We start from the raw sequence: 19,117 nt of genomic DNA on the forward strand, positions 1-19,117 counted from the left end.
CACAACAGCGACAGACAGACACCAAGTCTGTCACAAACCAGAAGGAGCAATTTACCTGCGTGGTGCATTACTAACTCTAGAAACTCATTGCCACAAGGTGTGATGATACCCACAATGGGTTTTATTTTTTTAAAAGGATTAGACAAAAAGGATTACGATCCTCACCGTGCCCCACCTTATAAGTCTACAACAGAAGGCATCTGTTCAGCTACTTCAAGGAGAAGCGGCACAATGCTCCCCATGTTTTCTCGGGAGCGAGTTCCACTACATTTCGTGATTCTTACTTCAAGTTCCAAATCAGCGTGCAGAGGACCATGACATTACAACCCAAAGACAACACTTACATTCCCCCCACACACACACACATGTGAGAAGCTTCAAAAAATATCTCACACCCTACGAATCTGTCTTTCTCTAAGAACAAGCAATTCAGGCAGTTCACAACTCCTCTATGCGCAAAGATAGTTTCCGAGAGTAGTCATACTGGTCTGCTGCAGAACAGCTAGATTCCTGTCCTGTAGCACCTTCAAGACAAATAAGAACATGCAAGGCTATGTATAAATGCTGATCTTACAAAAGACATGATAATTAGTAAAGGTACAAGACAAGGTTGTCCACTTTCCCCACTGTTGTTTATAATGACTCTTGAAATATGACTGAAGCAAATTCAAGAAGATAAAGAAATAGAAGGATTAAAAGTAAAAGGATTTACTTACAAATACAGAGCATTTGCAGATGATATAATGTTTATAAATGAAAACCCCATACAAGTCACACCTTTGTTGTTAGCCAAAATACAAGAATATGGGGAGTTGGCGGGACTTTGTATTAATAAAGAAAAATCAAAACTTCTATGTAAAAACATGCAAATAAATAAGCAACAAGAATTGCAGAGACTAACGAGCTGTGAAGTTACCTCCAAGGTAAAATATTTGGGTGTGGAGATAACAATGAAGAATATTGATTTGTTCAAAAATAATTATGAGAAGCTATGGCGTAAAATGGACGAAGACATGTTAAAGTGGAATAAACTTAATTTGTCACTGTTGGGTAGATTAGCCGCAATTAAAATGAATATTCTACCAAGAATAATGTATTTGTTTCAAACTATTCCGATTGTGAAAGACAGTACACAATTTAATAGATGGAAAAGAAAAATTTCAGAGTTTGTGTGGGCGGGGAAGAAACCAAGAATTAAAATGAAAATTTTAACAGATGCAAAAGAGAGAGGCGGATTTCAATTACCAGACTTAAAATTATATCATGAAGCAGTTTGCTTAGTATGGATAAAAGAATGGATAATGTTGTTAAACAAAAAACTCTTAGCATTGGAAGGTCATGGAAATAAATTTGGCTGGCACGCTTATATGTATTATGGGGAAAAAAAGATAGACGGCTTTTTTTCTCACCATTATATAAGAAACAGCTTGCTAAATACATGGATGAAATATAAGAAATATGGAAATGAGAGAAACCCGTTATGGATAGTGCCAGCCGAAGTGATAAAAATAACAGCTGAGATGGGTGAAGAAAAGTGGTTGTCATATAATCAACTATTAAAAATACGAAGTGGCAAAATAGAATTGAAAACTGCTGAAGAGCTGAATAATAAATATGATTGGTTTCAAAGGCAACAAATAAAGAGCTTAGTGGAGAATGACATTAAAACTGAAGGAACAAGAAAAGAGCAAACAGAAATGGAAAAGTTCTGCTTGGAGACAATGAAAAATTAATTTCAAAATTATATAAATTACTTTTAAAATGGTCTACAGAAGATGAAGTAGTGAAATCTCAAATGATTAAGTGGGCAATTAATGTAAATAAAGAAATACAGATGGAAACTTGGGAATATTTGTGGAAGAACTCTATGAAGCTTTCGACGTGTCACAGTATTAAAGAGAACTGTTTTAAAATGATGTATAGATGGTATATGACTCCTAAGAAATTGGCAAGGATGAATAATAAGATGCCAGACAGATGTTGGAAATGTAAAAAACACGAAGGTTCTTTCTACCATATGTGGTGGACTTGTGAAAGAGCAAAAAAGTATTGGCAGATGATTCAACAAGAACCTTCTAGGATCTTGGGATATGAATTTAAGAAAGTTACAGAGACTTTTCTGTTGGGATTACAAATGGAAAAATTTCCAAAAGGAAATAGAACTATAAGTTGGTACTTGCTTTCAGCTGCTAGGAAATTATATGCGCAGTTGTGGAAGCAAGAAAAAATACCAGAGAAATGGGATTGGATTGTAAAAGTTATGACATGGAGTGAAATGGACAAATTAACAAGAATTTTAAGAGACTATGATTTAGAAGTTTTTAAGATGGAGTGGAAAAAGTTCAGAAGATGTGTAGAAAAAGAGTGGAAAGTAAAAGGACATTGGACAATTTTTGATAATGATTAAGTCTTAGAAAAAAGAAGAATATTCATTTTTGTTTTTATTAGTTAAGGGTACCTTTAAACATTAGTACTTTAAGTAAATAACACCAGCGGGGGTCAAGTAACGGGGGGGGGGAGGGGGGGTAGAAAGTAATATATGGGATAGACAAAAGAAGTTATTAATGATGCAAGAAATATAATTTGTTACCATATGTTACCAAATAAAATTGTTTTAACCAAAGACAAATAAGAATCTGGGGCGGGGGGGCGGGGAGTGCTTCTGAGAGACAAAGGGAGCCGTGACTCTGAAAAGCTCATACTCCCACCTCCAGATCTTGCTGGTGTCTAAGGAGCTACGGAATTCAGCTACTGTATTCTTGAGCATCTCTGCTTGACCAAACCCATAAAGGTAAAGGTAGTCCTAAGCTCTGCTCACAACCTGAGTTCGATCCCGGCGGAAGCTGGGTTCAGGTAGCTGGCTCAAGGTTAGTCTTCCATCCTTCTGAGGTTGGTAAAATGAGTACTCAGTTTGCTTGGGGGGGGGGGGAAGTGTAGAGGACTGGGGAAGGCAATGGCAAAACACCCCATAAAAAGTCTGCCAAGAAAACGTTGCAAAAGCAACGTCACCCCAGAGTTGGAAATGACTGGTGCTTGCACAGGGGACTCACTATCTTTCCCTTTTAAAAGGTAGTCCCCTGTGCAAGCACCAGTAATTTTGGAATCTGCGGTGACACCGCATCATGACGTTTTCACGGCAGACTTTTTACCGGGTGGTCTGCAACTGCCTTCTCCAGTCCTCTACATGACCCCCCACCCCCGCAGCAAACTGGGTACTCATTTTACCAACCTCAGAAGGATGAAAGGCTGAGTCAATCATGAGCCAGCAGGCTGAACCCAGTTTCCGCCGGGATCGAACTCAGGTCGTGAGCAGAGAGCTTGGACTGCAGCACTGCAGCTTTACCACTCTGTGCCATGAGGCTTGTGCTAACCCATAAAGGCCACCCCACAAATATTGCCACGAGCAGTCTCCCCAAAACAGACCTGAAGGCTGCGTTCCAATGCATTCACACATGGGGACTGTCCCATTAAATCCAAGACAATGTAATTTCTGAATCAGCGAGGACAGAACTGTAAGACCACATGGCTAAAACATTTTAGTTGAGGGTTAAGCACCGTCACCCCAGCGTGGGGCTTACTTCCAAGTAAATACAAGTTAGAAGGCTTTCTTCGCCTCCCCTCCATTTAGTTGAGTGAGAGTGCTATGAAACCCTGCAGGAATACTTTGAAGTAAAAAGCAGATAGGTTTTATCCCCCCCACCCCACACCCGCATTTAGCTGAGTAAGAGTGCTATCAAACCCTGTTGGGTTTGTTTATGGTTGCCAACTACAGTTTGGAAAATTCCTGGAGATTTGGGGGGTGGAACCTGGGGTGGGGGGTCTGGGAGGAGGGTTGCTAAGTGGAGTTTGAGACATTCATGGAGGTTTGCGGGGATGTTGAAACGTGGGGGTTTGGAGAGAGACAAACGTATGCTTACTCCTAAGAAAATACTACAGGAAAGGCTGTAAGGTTAACCCCTCCTTTGCTGGGGGTAGGGTTGTCAATTCCAATTCAAGAAACACCTAGGGACTTTGGAGGTGGAGCCAGGAGACTTTGGGGGTGGAGTCAGGAGCAAGGGTGTGACAAGTATAATTGAACTCCAAAGGGAGTGCTAGCCATCACATTTAAAGGGACCGCACACCTTTTAAATGCCTTCTCTCCATCTGGAAATAATAAAGGATAGGGGCACCTTCTTTGGGGGCTCATAGAATTGGACCCGCTGATCCAATCCTTTTGAAATTTGGACGGTGATCTGAGGAGAGGCACCAGCTGCTATGCTGCAAATTTGGTGCATCTATGTAAAAAACAAAAAGCCAGTCCCTCCAGAGCCCGATACCCACAGATCAATTCTCCATTATTCCCTATGGGAACTGGTCTCCATACGGTATATAATAGAGTGCCCAGCAAACATTTCCCTCCCCCGCCCCGCTTTCTGATGACCCTGAAGCGGGGGGGAGGGTCCCCCGCCCCCACCTGGAGATTGGCAACTCTAGATGGAGAGCGGCAGTCATTGCACAAAACCCAGCGGGGCTGACTTCCAAAATAAGGGGAGGAAATGAAGCTTAAAGTCCCAGTCGTGTCCCTATTTACTCGGGTGCAAGTCCCAACGAAGTCGGGGGGGGGGGGAGGGGGGCTTACCTTCGCGCAAACAGGAATCTGGAGCGGCTCAGCTTTACGCGAGTGTAAGCCCCTGAGATCAGGACTGGGCTTCCTCGCGAGTAAACAAGAAGGGAGACAAGGAGATCCTTTTTCTTCTTCTTTCCCCCCCCCCCCTCCCAACGCCTGTGGCCGCCCAGCCCTGCTTACCTCGCCTCGGGGGCCTCCTTCGGCCCCCGCCACGCAGCCCAGCCCAGCCCTGCCCTGCCCCGGCCTCGCCTCACGCAACCGCCGCCTCCTCCACACGCGCAGCAGCAGCAGCGGCCGCCCCCACTTCAGCCGCGCCCCCTCCCCCACCTGGACCGGAAATGGGGGCTGAGGGAGGGGCGGAAGGAGGGGGAGACCCGGGCGGGCCGCACGCCGGAAGTGACGACTCCCGGACGCGCTCGGCTGAGAAGAGAGACTAGGGCGGGAGCGCTTCCAGAGCGCACTTCCGGTGCAAAAGGGAACCTCTTGGCCCCGGCTCAGCCTTCAAGGCTAGGGCTACGGAGAATGAAAAGGGTAGAGCGGTGCCGTTCGATAAGGAACCGATGAGGGGATTTTTGTAAAACCACAATTCTGAGAAGGCAAAAAAATGGTTAAACAAAAGGAGCGCCGGGGGAAGGGGGGGGGAGGAACGCGGCGGTCACCATAGGAACGGTAGCCGTAGCAACCGCCGAGCGGAAAAGGAAAGTGAGCGGATGGAGCGCTGGCTGAAAAGGCGGGACTTCCGAGGGAGGCGGCCAATGACCGTGAGTGCTGAGCGGTCCCGGCGGTGGATAAAAGGCGGGCGCGGCGAGACGGGCGCTAACGGCTCGTTTGGTGTCAGCAGCGGTTGAGAGAGTCTCCTGTTGCGGTTAGCCTTGAGGTGGGTCAATTGTCTCCCCCCCCCCCCCAGCTCTGGACCTATTCTTCTTTCTCTGTTGTCTTTCTTTTTTAGCTCTGAGGTTTTATATGTATATTTAAAACCTCAGAACTAAAAAAAAAAAAGACAGCAGGGAAAGAAAAGTAACGTTTTGTTCAGAAATTTAAACCACCTTGACTACAAAAGAGAAAGGCAGACTATATATATATGTGTGTGTGTGTATATATAGTCTGTGTATATGTGTATATATATATGTATATGTGTGTGTGTGTATATATATATATATATATAGTCTGGCTTTCTCATTTGTAGTCAAGGTAGTTTAAATTTCTGAAAAAAATGGATCAAATTATATAAATTTAAACCACCTTGCCTACAAATGAGAAAGGCAGACTATATATATATAGATATATACATACATACATACACACACATACTTGTATATATACATATATATGTATGTATATATATATAGAGAGAGTCTGCCTTTCTCATTTGTCGTCAAGGTGGTTTAAACTTCTGAACACCTTGAAGCGTTGCTAGTGGCTTGCTGCTTTTAAAAAATTGCTTCTTTTTTTTTCTACAAAATTCTGAGGTGTGGAGGGAAAAAAATAAATTTTGTGACTTTTGGCCCCCACTTAAAAATTTCCTTAAAAAAGAAACTTCCGAGGTCTGGAAAATCAAACAGAAGTCTGGTGGGACCTTTAAAAATGACAGTGCATATTTCTAGGTGGGCTAAAGGTGGCAGAAAAAAGTTTGAGTCCAGTAGCACCATTAAGACCAGCAAAATTTTATTAAAGATATAAGCTTTTGTATAAATGCACGTTACCTCATATACATTGAAATGGAAATTACCAGTCTGTACAATACAGGCAGAGGGGTCATGAGCTGTAAGTTAACATGCAACACAATGGAAATTCACTGCTTGTCTTCTGTCTATATGTGTGGACTGGTAAATTGCATTTCAATGTATCTGTGGAAGTTTTATTGCATGCAAAAGCTTATATTTTAAATATGTTGCTCTTAAAGCTGCTATTTGACTCAAACAGTGCTCTAGTGCAGGGGCAGCCAAACTTGCTTAGCATTCGAGCCACATAGAATGAACATCAGATGTTTGAGAGCTGCAGGATATGAATGTCGGATGTTTGAAAGCCACAAGGCAGTAAGAAAGGAAGGAAAATAGATGGGGGAAGGATAGGTGGAAAGAAAGCAATTTTAAATGCATTTTCCAAGCCGCTGGCTTAGCTTGGAGAAGTTATTTTAAGACACAAATGCCTTCTTTAAGTCATCCAGGGAGATGGTGGAGGCTTCAAGAATCATACAGTATGTGTGAAGGAGCCACAGTTTGGCCACACCTGCTCCAGTGCTTATTTCTGTCTGAGTCCTGTAGGACCTTTTTAAGACCAATGAAGTTTAATTCTCTGAGTGTAAGTTTTTGTGTGCTTGCACACTTCAGATACATTTTTCAGATGCTTCACAGTGTGCATGCTTTTGTTTTGATATGTGCTTTGGTGAGTCACAGCCCACTTTGTCGGGTAGCCATGAACCCCGAAGTCCAGTGTTAGGCAAGGTTGGGAGCTCGAGGCTGCTCTGAGGGGGCTTGGCTGCCTCTCGTTCATGTCGGTTTGCCAATCTCCAGGTGGGCCCTGGAGATCTGGAGCTGTAACTGATATCCAGACTTCAGCTCCCCTTGAGAAAATGGCTACTTTGGAGGGTGGACGCTGTTGCATGATACCTTCCTGGGATCTCTCCACGAACCGTTTCCAGATTTCATAGGTAATCCTCCATGCAGGGCATGGAGATGTTTCCCAACTTACAGCTAGGTTGCAGAGGTCTGTTCACCTGGAGAAAAGGGCTGCAGTGGAATGTAAATTCTATGGCAATCCCTCCCCAGGCTCCTCCATCACCACCCCCAAATCTCCAGGCATTTCTCAACCCAGAGTCGGCAACCCTATGTTCCCTTGAGGTGTCTTTCCTGGCAGGTGGAGTGAAGAGCGAATGACTGGGAGTCTCTAGTTGCATCTTTTAAAAGCGATCCCGCTACAGGCCCGGCAGTGGGGTTGAGGCTGGCCCCGCTGCATGGTGCCAATCATAGCTTTACTGCTGATGTTTTTAGACCTTCTGAATGGAATTGCAGCTTGTTTGGCACATTCAGTAGAGTGCCTGGGGGGTAGAAAGGGCTGGTGAAACTTCTGCTCGGGTGATGTGGCTGAAGGAAGAGGCCTTCACACTCCCAGCAATGTGATGCCATGGACGCGGTTTGAAAAACACACTTAATATTCGTTTAAGAGATAAGTTTGGGAGGACCTAAAATGGATTTAATGAACTGGGAGCACGAACAATTTTTTTGGCAAGGCTTGGCAAAAAGCTGCTTGACAGGAGGAAAAAATATTGTTCAGGTAATTGACTGTGGGGAGAGGCAGCTTGCAGTGTGATGGTTATCGACCTGCTGAGTAGGAAGGTGTGGTCCCTTGGAAGTAAATCTTTGGAGGGCTGAGGTGAGGAGACACACTTCCGCCTTGGAAAACAGGACAAGGGGGAGTGGGTGTTAAACATAGCTAGTACCAGCAGGCCAGTTGAGGAAATGGATAGGAAAGTGGGGCTGTGCTGTAGCCAAGAGGTGAAGAAAAATGATTAGCCATCTTAACCTCTCAGCACAGTTGGCAATCATACTTAACCCTTGGCATTGGTTACTGCATTTTAAGCAGCCCGCTCAAGCTGGCAGCTACAGTGGTTCTGGGAGTCTCTCCTCTGGACCCAGTTTTGTAATTATTTGCTTATGTCCTCCTTCCCTCCCACTGTGTTTTGGAGCCAGTTGGGGCTCTTACTGCTGCTTAGATCCTCCATTCCCTTCACTAGTGCTCGATAACTTCTGCTTTCTCCCTCTCGCTCTGTGGGCTTTTTCCTGTTTTTAGAGTGTCCCGAAATGCAGCGTCAACACATTTTCATATCGAAGCTTCTAACATCTGCTGCTCTGGGTTAATCAAAGCTAACACTTGAGAGATAAACTGTTTGCTTGCTTTTTTACAGAAAAATTCAAAATGGCAGATGAGGAGATTGCCGCTTTGGTTGTGGACAACGGATCTGGAATGTGTAAAGCAGGGTTTGCAGGCGACGATGCCCCCAGAGCAGTGTTCCCTTCCATTGTGGGAAGGCCCCGACATCAAGGGGTCATGGTGGGCATGGGCCAGAAGGACAGCTACGTGGGAGATGAAGCGCAGAGCAAGAGAGGCATTCTGACCCTGAAGTACCCTATTGAGCATGGCATTGTCACCAACTGGGATGACATGGAGAAGATCTGGCACCACACTTTCTACAATGAGTTGCGGGTTGCCCCAGAGGAACACCCCGTCTTGCTTACTGAAGCTCCCCTGAATCCCAAAGCCAACAGGGAGAAGATGACACAGATCATGTTTGAGACCTTCAACACGCCAGCTATGTACGTGGCCATCCAGGCAGTGCTGTCCCTGTACGCCTCCGGCCGTACCACCGGAATCGTCATGGACTCTGGAGATGGGGTCACCCATACTGTGCCCATCTATGAGGGCTATGCCCTGCCCCATGCCATCCTGCGTCTGGACCTGGCTGGGCGTGACCTGACCGACTACCTCATGAAGATCCTGACAGAGAGAGGCTACAGCTTTACCACCACGGCCGAGAGGGAGATCGTGCGGGACATCAAAGAGAAGCTCTGCTACGTTGCCCTCGACTTTGAGCAGGAGATGGCCACGGCTGCCTCCTCCTCTTCCTTGGAGAAGAGCTATGAGCTGCCCGATGGCCAGGTGATCACCATCGGCAACGAGCGCTTCAGGTGTCCCGAGGCCCTCTTTCAGCCCTCCTTCCTGGGCATGGAGTCCTGTGGCATCCATGAGACCACCTTCAACTCCATCATGAAGTGCGACGTGGACATTCGAAAGGATCTGTATGCCAACACGGTGCTGTCGGGTGGTACCACCATGTACCCTGGCATCGCTGACAGGATGCAGAAAGAGATCACCGCCCTGGCTCCCAGCACGATGAAGATCAAGATCATTGCTCCACCAGAGCGCAAATATTCTGTCTGGATCGGCGGCTCCATTCTAGCATCTCTCTCCACCTTCCAGCAAATGTGGATCAGCAAACAAGAATATGATGAGTCCGGTCCCTCAATTGTCCACCGTAAATGCTTTTAATGATATCACAAAGCCAGCCTTTTGTGTAGAGTTAACTGCAGAAAACGAGGCCTATTTTTCTGGTTAATCCTGTAGTCTTGGACATTCCTGAATAATTTCTCCTATTGCAAAAACATGTCTCGCACACTCTTAACCTTGAGGTCAATTCAGCGACCGGTACCAAAATTTAAGTTTGGGGACCATTGCTGACATGTGCCAACAACCTTTCTTCTAAACTTGTTTGAGGATGAAGTGTTAACCATCTTAGTAGGAATTGTCATTTCCAGCATTGGCAGTTTTTCTGTAGAAGGAAAGCTAATAAATTCTTGTTAACAGTATCGCGTAGCTTGATGTAAACTCCTTACACACTGGGGAGGAGGTCCTGACACCCCATTCTTGCCTTCTGTCAGGGGATGTGCTGCAGAAAACAAGGCTGCTGACCGGGGGACAGAATTCAGAGGGCCCTTGAAGCCAGCGTCATGCTTAAGCCAAATGAGCATCTTTTCATTTTTAGAAATGCAGATCTGGCTGCAGCCAGTTAGAGGCACAGGGAAGTCTGAGCACAGTGAAAGGCTCCACTATTGTCTAGATCAGGGGTGGCCACACAGAATAACCATCGGCTGTCTGAGAACCGCAAGACATGAATGTCGAATGCTTGAGAGCTGCAAGGAAAGGAAAAGAGATGGGGAGAGAGAAGGGAGGAGTGGGAATAAAGCAACTTTTAACTTTAAATGCAGTGATTTAAAGAGAGAAGTGCCTTCTACAAGCCAGCTGACTGAGCTGTGGGGGCTTCAAGAGCCACACAATATGTGTGAAAGAGCCACATGTGGCTCCCAAGCCACAGTTTGGCCACCCTTGGTCTAGACTTTCCTTTCTCCAAGACTGAAGCAAACCTAGTGAGGACCCAAAGCTGCATTACTTTTCTGTCTTCCTTTTTATTCTCACGACGGCCTTGTGAGGTAGGTCTGGCTGAGAGTATCACCCATCAACCTACCATGGCAGGTTAGGGATCTTAAGTATTAAAGGCATATGACAGGTTGGTTAAAAGCTGGCTTTGCCTGTTTGTCCTGAAGATAACCTGGTTCAGGGTGTTCAGTTCCTTTCATTTTAGACACTTCAATCATCATTCTGGAGTCAGTGGCCAGTTTTCAAACCAGTAGCATTTTTCAGACACGTGGCCTTCTCTTCTCCATTAAGCTTGCCACAGATATCCTTAGCTTCAGTTGCAAATAGCAAAGTATGGTGGTTATTTTGCCTCACCTGGGCCAGGAGTTTCTCATGCCTTTCAGTTTTGGCCATGGAACTTCCACCATCATCCCGAAGGTGGTGACCAGTTTTGAGTCTCCTAGCTTTCTTCTCTGAGGAGTTATGCCTGCCAGTGTGGTGTAGTGGTTAAACTGTTGGACTAAGATCTGGGAGACAGTCCCCACTCTACAATGGAAGCCAGTCACATGCTCTCTACCTTAACCTACTTTGCAATTCTGGTGTCGCGGTGAAGTGTGTGGACTCTTTATCTGGGAGAACCAGGTTTGATTCCCCACTCCTCCACTTGGCAGCTGCGGGAATGGCTTTGGGTTAGCCACAGCTATCGCAGGAGTTGTCCTTGAAAGCGCAGCTGCTGTGAGAACCCTCTCAGCCCCACCCACCGCACAGGGTGTCTGTTGTGGGGGAGGGAGGTAAAGGAGATTGTGAGCAGCTCTGAGACTGTCCTTGAAAGAGCAGCTGCTGTGAGAGCCCTCTCAGCCCCATCCACCCCACAGAGTGTCTGTTGCGGGGGAAGAAGATATAGGAGATTATAAGCCGCTCTGAGTCTGATTCAGAGAAGGGCGGGGTATATTTATTTTTATTTTATTATTTGTATCCCGCTCTTCCCGCCAAGGTGGCTCAGGGCAGCTTACAACAGATAAATCAAACATAAAATTTTAAGTTAGGTATTTAAGACATTTAAAGCATTTAAAACATTTAAGAACATTTAAAACATAAAAACATTTAAGCATTGCGGCAGTATGAATAACAAGAATCTGATAGAACTACACTTAGTTTCCTATGCCAGTTAGGTGTGAGCCAGCCAGAAGAGGGTTGTCTTACAAGCCCTGCGGAACTGAGTAAGGTCCCACAGGGCCCTCACCTCCTCCGGCAGCTGGTTCCACCATGAAGGGGCCATAACAGAGAAGGCCCTGTCCCTAGTAGATTTTAAGCGGGCTTCTTTTGGCCCAGGGATAACGAGAAGATTTTGTGTTCCCGATCTCAGTACTCTCTGGGGAAGATCTGCAATTCTTCAAAGTGGTTGTGAGGATAAAATGGAGGACACTTTGGGTCCACATAGCGGAGAAAGGTGGGCTATAACTGAACATGGACAGATAGGCAAATTATTTTATTACTATAGTTTTGTGATAACAGCAAGCCAAGTCATTTGCTTTTTTAATTATATTTGGATCAGGGTCATGAGTGGGGTTGGGGGGGGCAGGTAGAATCTTTGGGGGCCCATGCTGGCTCTCAGCAGCTCTGGCAGAAATTGACCTTTAGATCTGATCCTAGTCTGTCTTTCATCTAAATACTGCAAGAATGCTGTTGGGTAATGTGTACTCTGGTGTGGGCTCACTAGCAGTTTATCCAGTTTTAATAAGTATCTGCAAGTCAACACAGAATTGCAAGGGAACTGGGTGAAAGAGCTGCTTTGTCTACACACCTTCTCAGTGTACAAAGTCTGCAGAAGAAATGCAGCTGCAAGAGTGTCTTGGGACTCAAAGCAAGCCACACTTGTATGAATGAGATTTTGTTCAGTTAGAAGTGTTGCCGTTTGGAAATGGTGGGCAATGCTGTCTAATGACCACCTATTAAAAGCATCCTTCTTGGGCTTCCATTTTCTCCTGGTAACCTGGAATAATCTTGTCCAGACTGCCTGCGAAGGTTATCCCTTGTACCAGCTGAAGAAAGAGCCAGGCTCTGCGGCTCTTTTGCAATGCAATTATTTCTGCCTCTTGACCTTTCAGCATTCTAGCTGTGTTTGCACAAATCACTGAGGTTGCTGAGATCCGTATCAGCGCTGGAATTGTATGTGTGATGCAAGAATGGTTTCTGCTTACATGCATGTTTGCAAACTCTCTACTGAAGGGGATGATTCCCCAGAAAGAAGCAGTAAATTCTGCACCTCTTGGAGCGAAGACAGGTGTGTGCTGATCTAGTCCAATTTAAAGTCCTCTCCCCACAGCTGGCTTGGAATGAATGACACGTGCATCTTAACTGCAGGAAGGTTAGGTTTTGTTCCCCCTCTCCAAATTGGAGGAAGCTTCCAGGAAGTGTTTCCTGAGTGTAATTACAGCCTGTCTTCCTGGGTCTCCAGCTGGAATATGGGGCACAAAACAATGTAATCAGACTGCATAGCACAATTTAGGAATGAGGCAGTAGGACTAGGATTACGGAGTCAGAACAATGCAAACTATCAAAGGCTGGTTATACAATACAAAAGGTTGACCCTGTTAAGTTGCAGAGCACCCCTATGTTTTGTTTTGTCAAGGCCAACTGCAAACAAGGCAGAGGTGGGTTACAGGATAGAGGACAGTGCAATCAAGCCAGGTGATAACCTACAATATCCATTACAGTAGACAGCAGTCTGGTTTCTGAGTGTCAATTCTGGACTCTTCCATTCAATTTTTTAATGCCCTCCTGAGTGTTATTCCCCTACAGGCCCTTTGAGATCACATAGAAGAAGATATTGGATTTATATCCCGCCCTCCACTCCAAAGAGTCTCAGAGTGGCTCACAATCTCCTTTACCTTCCTCCCCCACAACAAACACCCTGTGAGGTGGGTGGGGCTGAGAGGGCTCTCCCAGCAGCTGCCCTTTCAAGGACAACCTCTGCCAGGGCTCTCATATCGATTCAAACTCTGGAGGCAGCTGCTGCTAAGGATTCCAAACATGGTCTGCGAGGGGCACCTTTAAGACCAACAAAGTTTGATTCTGGGTATCAGATTCCATGTGCAGGCACACTTCTTAGTTGGTCTTCAAGGGCCACTGAACTCAAGCTATGTTCTGCTGCTTCAGACTAACATGGCTACCCCCCTGAATCTTATGGTCTGCTAGGGTTAAGGTGGACCATGTCAGACCACTGGGCTGTCCCAAATATTAAAGTGCCACTGGACTCAAATTTTACTCTTGTCACACATGAAGCTGCCTCATACTGAACTAGACCCTTGGCACATCAAAGTCAGGATTGCCTTCCCAGAAAGAAAGCAGCTCTCCAGGATCTTTCACATCACCAGCTACCTGGTCCTTTAACTGGAGATGCCAGGGATTGAACCTGAGGGGTGACATGATAGAGGTTTACAAGATTATGCATGGGGTAGAGAAGGTGGAGAAAGAAGGACTCCCCACAATACGAGAATTTTGCAGGCACTCAATGAAATTGCTGAGCTGTCGGGTTAGAACAGATAAAAGGAAGTCCTTCACCCAAAGGGTGATGAACACATGGAATTCACTGCCACAGGAGGTGGTGGCAGCCACAAGCATGGATGGCTTCGGAAAGGGAATTGGATAAACATGGAGCAGAGGTCCATCAGTGGCTATTAGCTGCAGTGTATTGATGGAGCTCTGTCTGGAGCTGTAAAGCTCTGTATTCTTGGTACTGGGGGGATTAGGAGGAGAGTGGGAGGGCTTTTAGTGTCAGTTTGGTGTGGTTAAGTGTGTGGACTCTTTATCTGGGAGAACCGGGTTTGATTCCCCACTCCTCCACTTGCACCTGCTAGCATGGCCTTGGGTCAGCCATAGCTCTGGCAGAGGTTGTCCTTGAAAGGGCAGCTGCTGTGAGAGCCCTCTCAGCCCCACCCACCTCACAGGGTGTCTGTTGTGGGGGAGGGAGATAAAGGAGATTGTGAGCCGCTCTGAGACTCTTCGGAGTGGAGGGCGGGATATAAATCCAATATCTTCATCTACCTCACAGGGTGTCTGTTGTGGGGGAGGGAGATAAAGGAGATTGTGAGCCGCTCTGAGACTCTTTGGAGTGGAGGGCGGGATATAAATCCAATATCATCATCTTCTAGTGTCCTGGCCCCACTGGTGGACCTCCTGATAGCACCTGGGGTTTTTTGGCCATTGTGTGACAGTGTTGGACTGGATGAGCCATTGGCCTGATCCAACACGGCTTCTCTTCCATTCTTATGCCTGGGACATCCTGCATTCAAGGGGGCTTTTCCACTGAGCTGCAGTGCCTCCCTGAAACTCTTATTTTTTGAAGGAGCTGCTGCTGGGGAGAATTGCTCCTGATGCAACCACCCTGTGCTTGACCCAGCCCACTGCCTGCTAGGCTGCGAGGCAGCATCTGTGACCTGTCTACACGCTTCACGCTCCTGATGGATGATCACTTGAATGTGTGTGGGTTTGGGGGGGGGGGGTTGCCATTGACTTTAGGGACCATCAGCTTTGTATTACTAAGAATCCTGCTATTAGCTCCAACACATTTCTAGCAGCCGTGTTTAGCAGAGATGTGTTGAATTGATCAAATTCCCAATTAGTCGTGCAGGTTTTTTTTTTTAAGTTCCTGTTTCAAAACTGGGCAGCTGGTATATAAGTAGTCTCATTTTGCACTTTCTCTTTTTTGTGTGCGCATGCATGTCTCTAAGTCATGGTGGAACCAGCTACCGGAAGAGGTGAGGGCCCTGCGGGACCTTACTCAGTTCCGCAGGGCCTGTAAGACAACCCTCTTCCGGTTAGCCTACGCCTGACTGGATAAATGTAGCTTATTAGACTTCTGTGAATTATACTGTATAGTTTTAATGTTAAGAATTTAAGGTTTTTAGGTTTTTAAATGCTTCGACTTTTTAAATGTAATAACTCTGTACTTTCTTTTATTGTTTTATCGTTTGCTGTGAGCCGCCCTGAGCCATTTTATGGGAAGGGCGGGGTATAAGTTATGGAATAAATAAATAAATGGTGACTTCTGGTAACCCCTACCTGATGTGAGGGATGTTCAGAAAAGGGGCTTGATACAGCCTGCCTCTGCCTTCCAGTCCTGGTATTCCAAGGAGGAATCGATCTAAGTACTTTCCAGGGTTGGCACTGCTTGGCTTCCGAGATCTGACTTGCCCGGGCTATCCAAGTCATGGCCTCGTTCTGTCCTCTTGAATGAGAGGAAATGTCTGAGCTGGTTCCCGTGCTGTACCAAACTGACAGAACAAGCGTCGAAAATGCCATCGTCGCTGTCAGATTAAGCTATAAAAATTTTAATTATATTGACTGGTTTTTAAATGATGTTAAACTTAAAGTTTTATATTTGTTAAATTTAAAGTTTAAATTTATCATTGTATGTTTTATGAAATGCTGTGAGCCGCCCTGAGCCTGCCTAGGCGGGGAGGGCAGGATACAAATAAAATTTTATTATTATTACCATCAAGTTGGTTCCGAATTAATGGTGCCCCTATGAATTAATCTCCTCCAAAAGATCCCATTGTTAACAGCCCTTGCTCAAGCCTTGCAGCCTGGGGGCCATGGCTTCCTTGATAGAGTCATCCCATCTCACTTTGGGTCTTCCTCTTTTCCCTCTGCCTTAAATTTTTCCTAGCGCGATCGTCCTTTCCAGTGACTTGTCGTCTTCTGCGTTCAGACATGGCTTCAATCGTCCCCAAACTATTTTTTTTTCTTTCTAGAAAGGCAGCTTGAAGTTTCAATTAAGTGTATGCAGATTTAATCAGCTAAGGGTGTGGTCAAGTAAAAAGATACTTGAGAAGGGTTGGTGGTGGTTTCTTTGTAATGGTGTGACCGCCCCTGAACAATATTAAACTTGTGTTCCTCTGTAAGATAACGAGCTTTGAACATGCAACCGAGGTCATTTCCTGCCAGGATGGTCTCTGAAGGGCATTATTTCATTTTAGACTCTGAAACACCAGAGGTGCGTTTCGACAAAAGGTCAAACTTGAAGCTTGAATCAAATCACATAGGAAGAAGAAGATGATATTGGATTTATATCCCACCCTCCACTCCGAAGAGTCTCAGAGCGGCTCACAATCTCCTTTACCTTCCTCCCCACAACAGACACCCTGTGAGGTAGATGAAGATATTGGATTTATATCCCGCCCTCCACTCCGAAGAGTCTCAGAGCGGCTCACAATCTTCTTTACCTTCCTCCCCCACAACAGACATCCTGTGAGGTGGGAGGGGCTGAGAGGGCTCTCACAGCAGCTGCCCTTTCAAGGACAACCTCTGCCAGAGCTATGGCTGACCCAAGGCCATGCTAGCAGGTGCAAGTGAAGGAGTGGGGAATCAAACCTGGTTCTTCCAGATAAGAATCCGCACACTTAACCACTACACCAAACTGGCAAAGCAGCCCTGGCATATTAGAGACAAACCTTTACGGCACAGTTGTTGTAGATGTTCCGGGCTGTATGGCCGTGATCCTGGCATAGCAGTACCTGACGTTTCACCAGCAGTTGTGACCGGCATCCTCAGAGGTATAACAGTGTGTTATACCTCTGACGATGCCGGTCCCAGCTGCTGGAGAAACGGCAGGTACTGCTGTGCCAAGACCACAGTCATACAGCCTGGAAAATCTAAAACATAATGAATTCCCGCTGTGAAAGGCTTCGGCAACATACTTTATGGCACTTTCAAACTGTAACTTTATATTTGCGAACGGCCATGGGCCTTTGTTGAATAGCAGCTTAGAGCAAGGTTCAATGCAAGTTCACCGGGTGCTGCTGGACCACTCAGTCAACCTACCTCCATGGGGCAGCGTGGGATGACGGACAGTGGCAACACTTTGGACTCAAGCTACCGTACAATTGGACTCTGCTTTCCACCTTGAACTACTTTAATAATTAGGGTGGGATAAAAGTTGTAGCAGACGCATTCAAAAGCAGCCAAGCAAAATCCAAGTCCAGTGGCATTTTTAAGACCAGCAAAGTTTTGTTTGAACTTTATCAGACAGGCGTTTTTGTTAGCTGTTGAGTTACACGAAAGCTTCGCTGAGCACCTTTACAAGGAACTGGGAAGAAACGCCACTCAACACAGGGGCACTTACGGCCGAGTGGGTATGCCATGACTGACCCTTGACTGTAAATTGTTTTGAACCGTAGACGACCCTCAAACTGCATGCGGTGGTATGATTAAGCAAGGAAACGGCACAGTGTTCACCGTGTCTACACCCAGACGCCAATCTAACCCTGTAGCACTTAGTCCTCAGAGCTGCCAGCTGTAGGTTGGGAGATTTGGTGATGTAGCCTCGGGAGGGGCAGGACTTCCGCACGCAGTGTCATAGAGCCCATCCTCCAAAGCAGCCATTTGCTCCTGGGGACCCGTTTTCCATTGCCTGGAGATCGGTTGCAATTTCTGGAGATTTCCAGCCCGCACCTGGTGCTTGGCAACCGCAGCTGGACTAGGGTTGCCAAGTCCAATTCAAGAAATATCTGAGGACTTTGGAGGTGGAGCCAGGAGCAAGGGTGTGACAAGCAGAACCGAACTCCAAAGGGAGTTCTGGCCATCACATTTGAAGGGACACCTTTTAAATGCCTTCTCTCCACAGGGAATGATGGATAGGGGCACTGTCCTGATTTGTGCGGGACTGGGAGACAAGGCCTAGCGAGGCCTAGGCCTAGAGACCAGAGTGGAAGCAGACATAGGTTACAATCCCCACAATGCTCGGCGCCCGCTGTAACCAATCAAGCGTTCAGGGATTGTATGAGGAGAATGATACATAAACTTTGTGGGCTGTGGAACTGCGTCCTTTTCACTCTCAGAGTCAGGCTGGGAGGACAGTCTGTGGCTGAGAGAAGGATCCCTCACTTGGAAGGTAGAGTGAGTCACAGGCAGTCGGCCTGGGGAAAAGGGCTGTGGGCCCTGGCGACTAAGAGGTGGGGGCAGGGGATCTCCTGGTTTGGAGGCCCTCCCCTACTTCAGGATTGTCAGAAAGTGGGGGGGGGGGGTGTCTGCTGGGCACTCCATTATTTCCTATGGAGATCGATTCCTATAGGGTATAATGAAGAATTGATCCGCGGGTATCTGGGGCTCGGGGGGGGGGGCTGTTTTTTAAGGTAGAGGCACCAATTTTTAAACATAGCATCTGATGCCCCTCCTCAAATTACCCTCCAAGTTTCAAAAGGATTGGAGAAAGGGGTCCAATTCTATGAGCCCCCAAAGAAGGCACCCCTATCCTTCATTATTTCCAATGGCGGGAAGGCATTTAAAAATCTTCATTCGCAAAGCCAAGCCGAGAGAGGTCCCTTTCCACCCGCAAAGTCCCCAGATATTTCTTGAATTGGATATTTCTTGAATTAACATGGGAAGTGTCCAGACTCTTATTTGGGAGAACCAGGTTTCATTCCCCACTCCTCCACTTGCAACTGCTGGAATGGCTTTAGCTATTGCAAGAGTGGTCCTTGAAAGGGCAGCTGCTGTGAGAGCCCTCTCAGCCCCATCCACCTCAACTCCCCCCACCTCTGTTGTGGGGGGAGAAGATATGGGAGATTGTAAGCCGCTCTGAGTCCCTGATTCAGAGAG

General features: G+C 46.4%; 2 protein-coding genes across 2 annotated transcripts in view; one reads left to right on the forward strand and one right to left on the reverse strand.

The window, feature by feature from the left end:
• ARID3B (AT-rich interaction domain 3B) overlaps positions 1 to 4,803 on the reverse strand; it is a 100,575-nt gene extending 95,772 nt beyond the window's left edge. Inside the window, exon 1 of the mRNA XM_060260395.1 lies at positions 4,787 to 4,803. The gene's annotated coding sequence lies outside the window, so the exon portion shown is untranslated. The remainder of the gene's footprint in view (positions 1 to 4,786) is intronic.
• A 3,704-nt stretch (positions 4,804 to 8,507) lies between these two features.
• Positions 8,508 to 9,969, forward strand: LOC132587911 (actin, cytoplasmic type 5). The gene has a single exon (XM_060260319.1). The coding sequence runs from the start codon at positions 8,522 to 8,524 to the stop codon at positions 9,650 to 9,652; it is 1,131 nt and encodes a 376-aa protein (XP_060116302.1). The 5' UTR covers positions 8,508 to 8,521; the 3' UTR covers positions 9,653 to 9,969.
• Positions 9,970 to 19,117: the final 9,148 nt, after the last annotated feature.

This window comes from Heteronotia binoei, chromosome 19 (assembly GCF_032191835.1).
Source record: "Heteronotia binoei isolate CCM8104 ecotype False Entrance Well chromosome 19, APGP_CSIRO_Hbin_v1, whole genome shotgun sequence".
In the NCBI taxonomy this organism is placed as follows: Eukaryota; Metazoa; Chordata; class Lepidosauria; order Squamata; family Gekkonidae; genus Heteronotia; species Heteronotia binoei.

Bases quoted from the DNA above. Each gene is read 5' to 3' on its own strand.
- LOC132587911 (XM_060260319.1), top strand. From the start codon at position 8,522: ATGGCAGATGAGGAGATTGCCGCTTTGGTTGTGGACAACGGATCTGGA.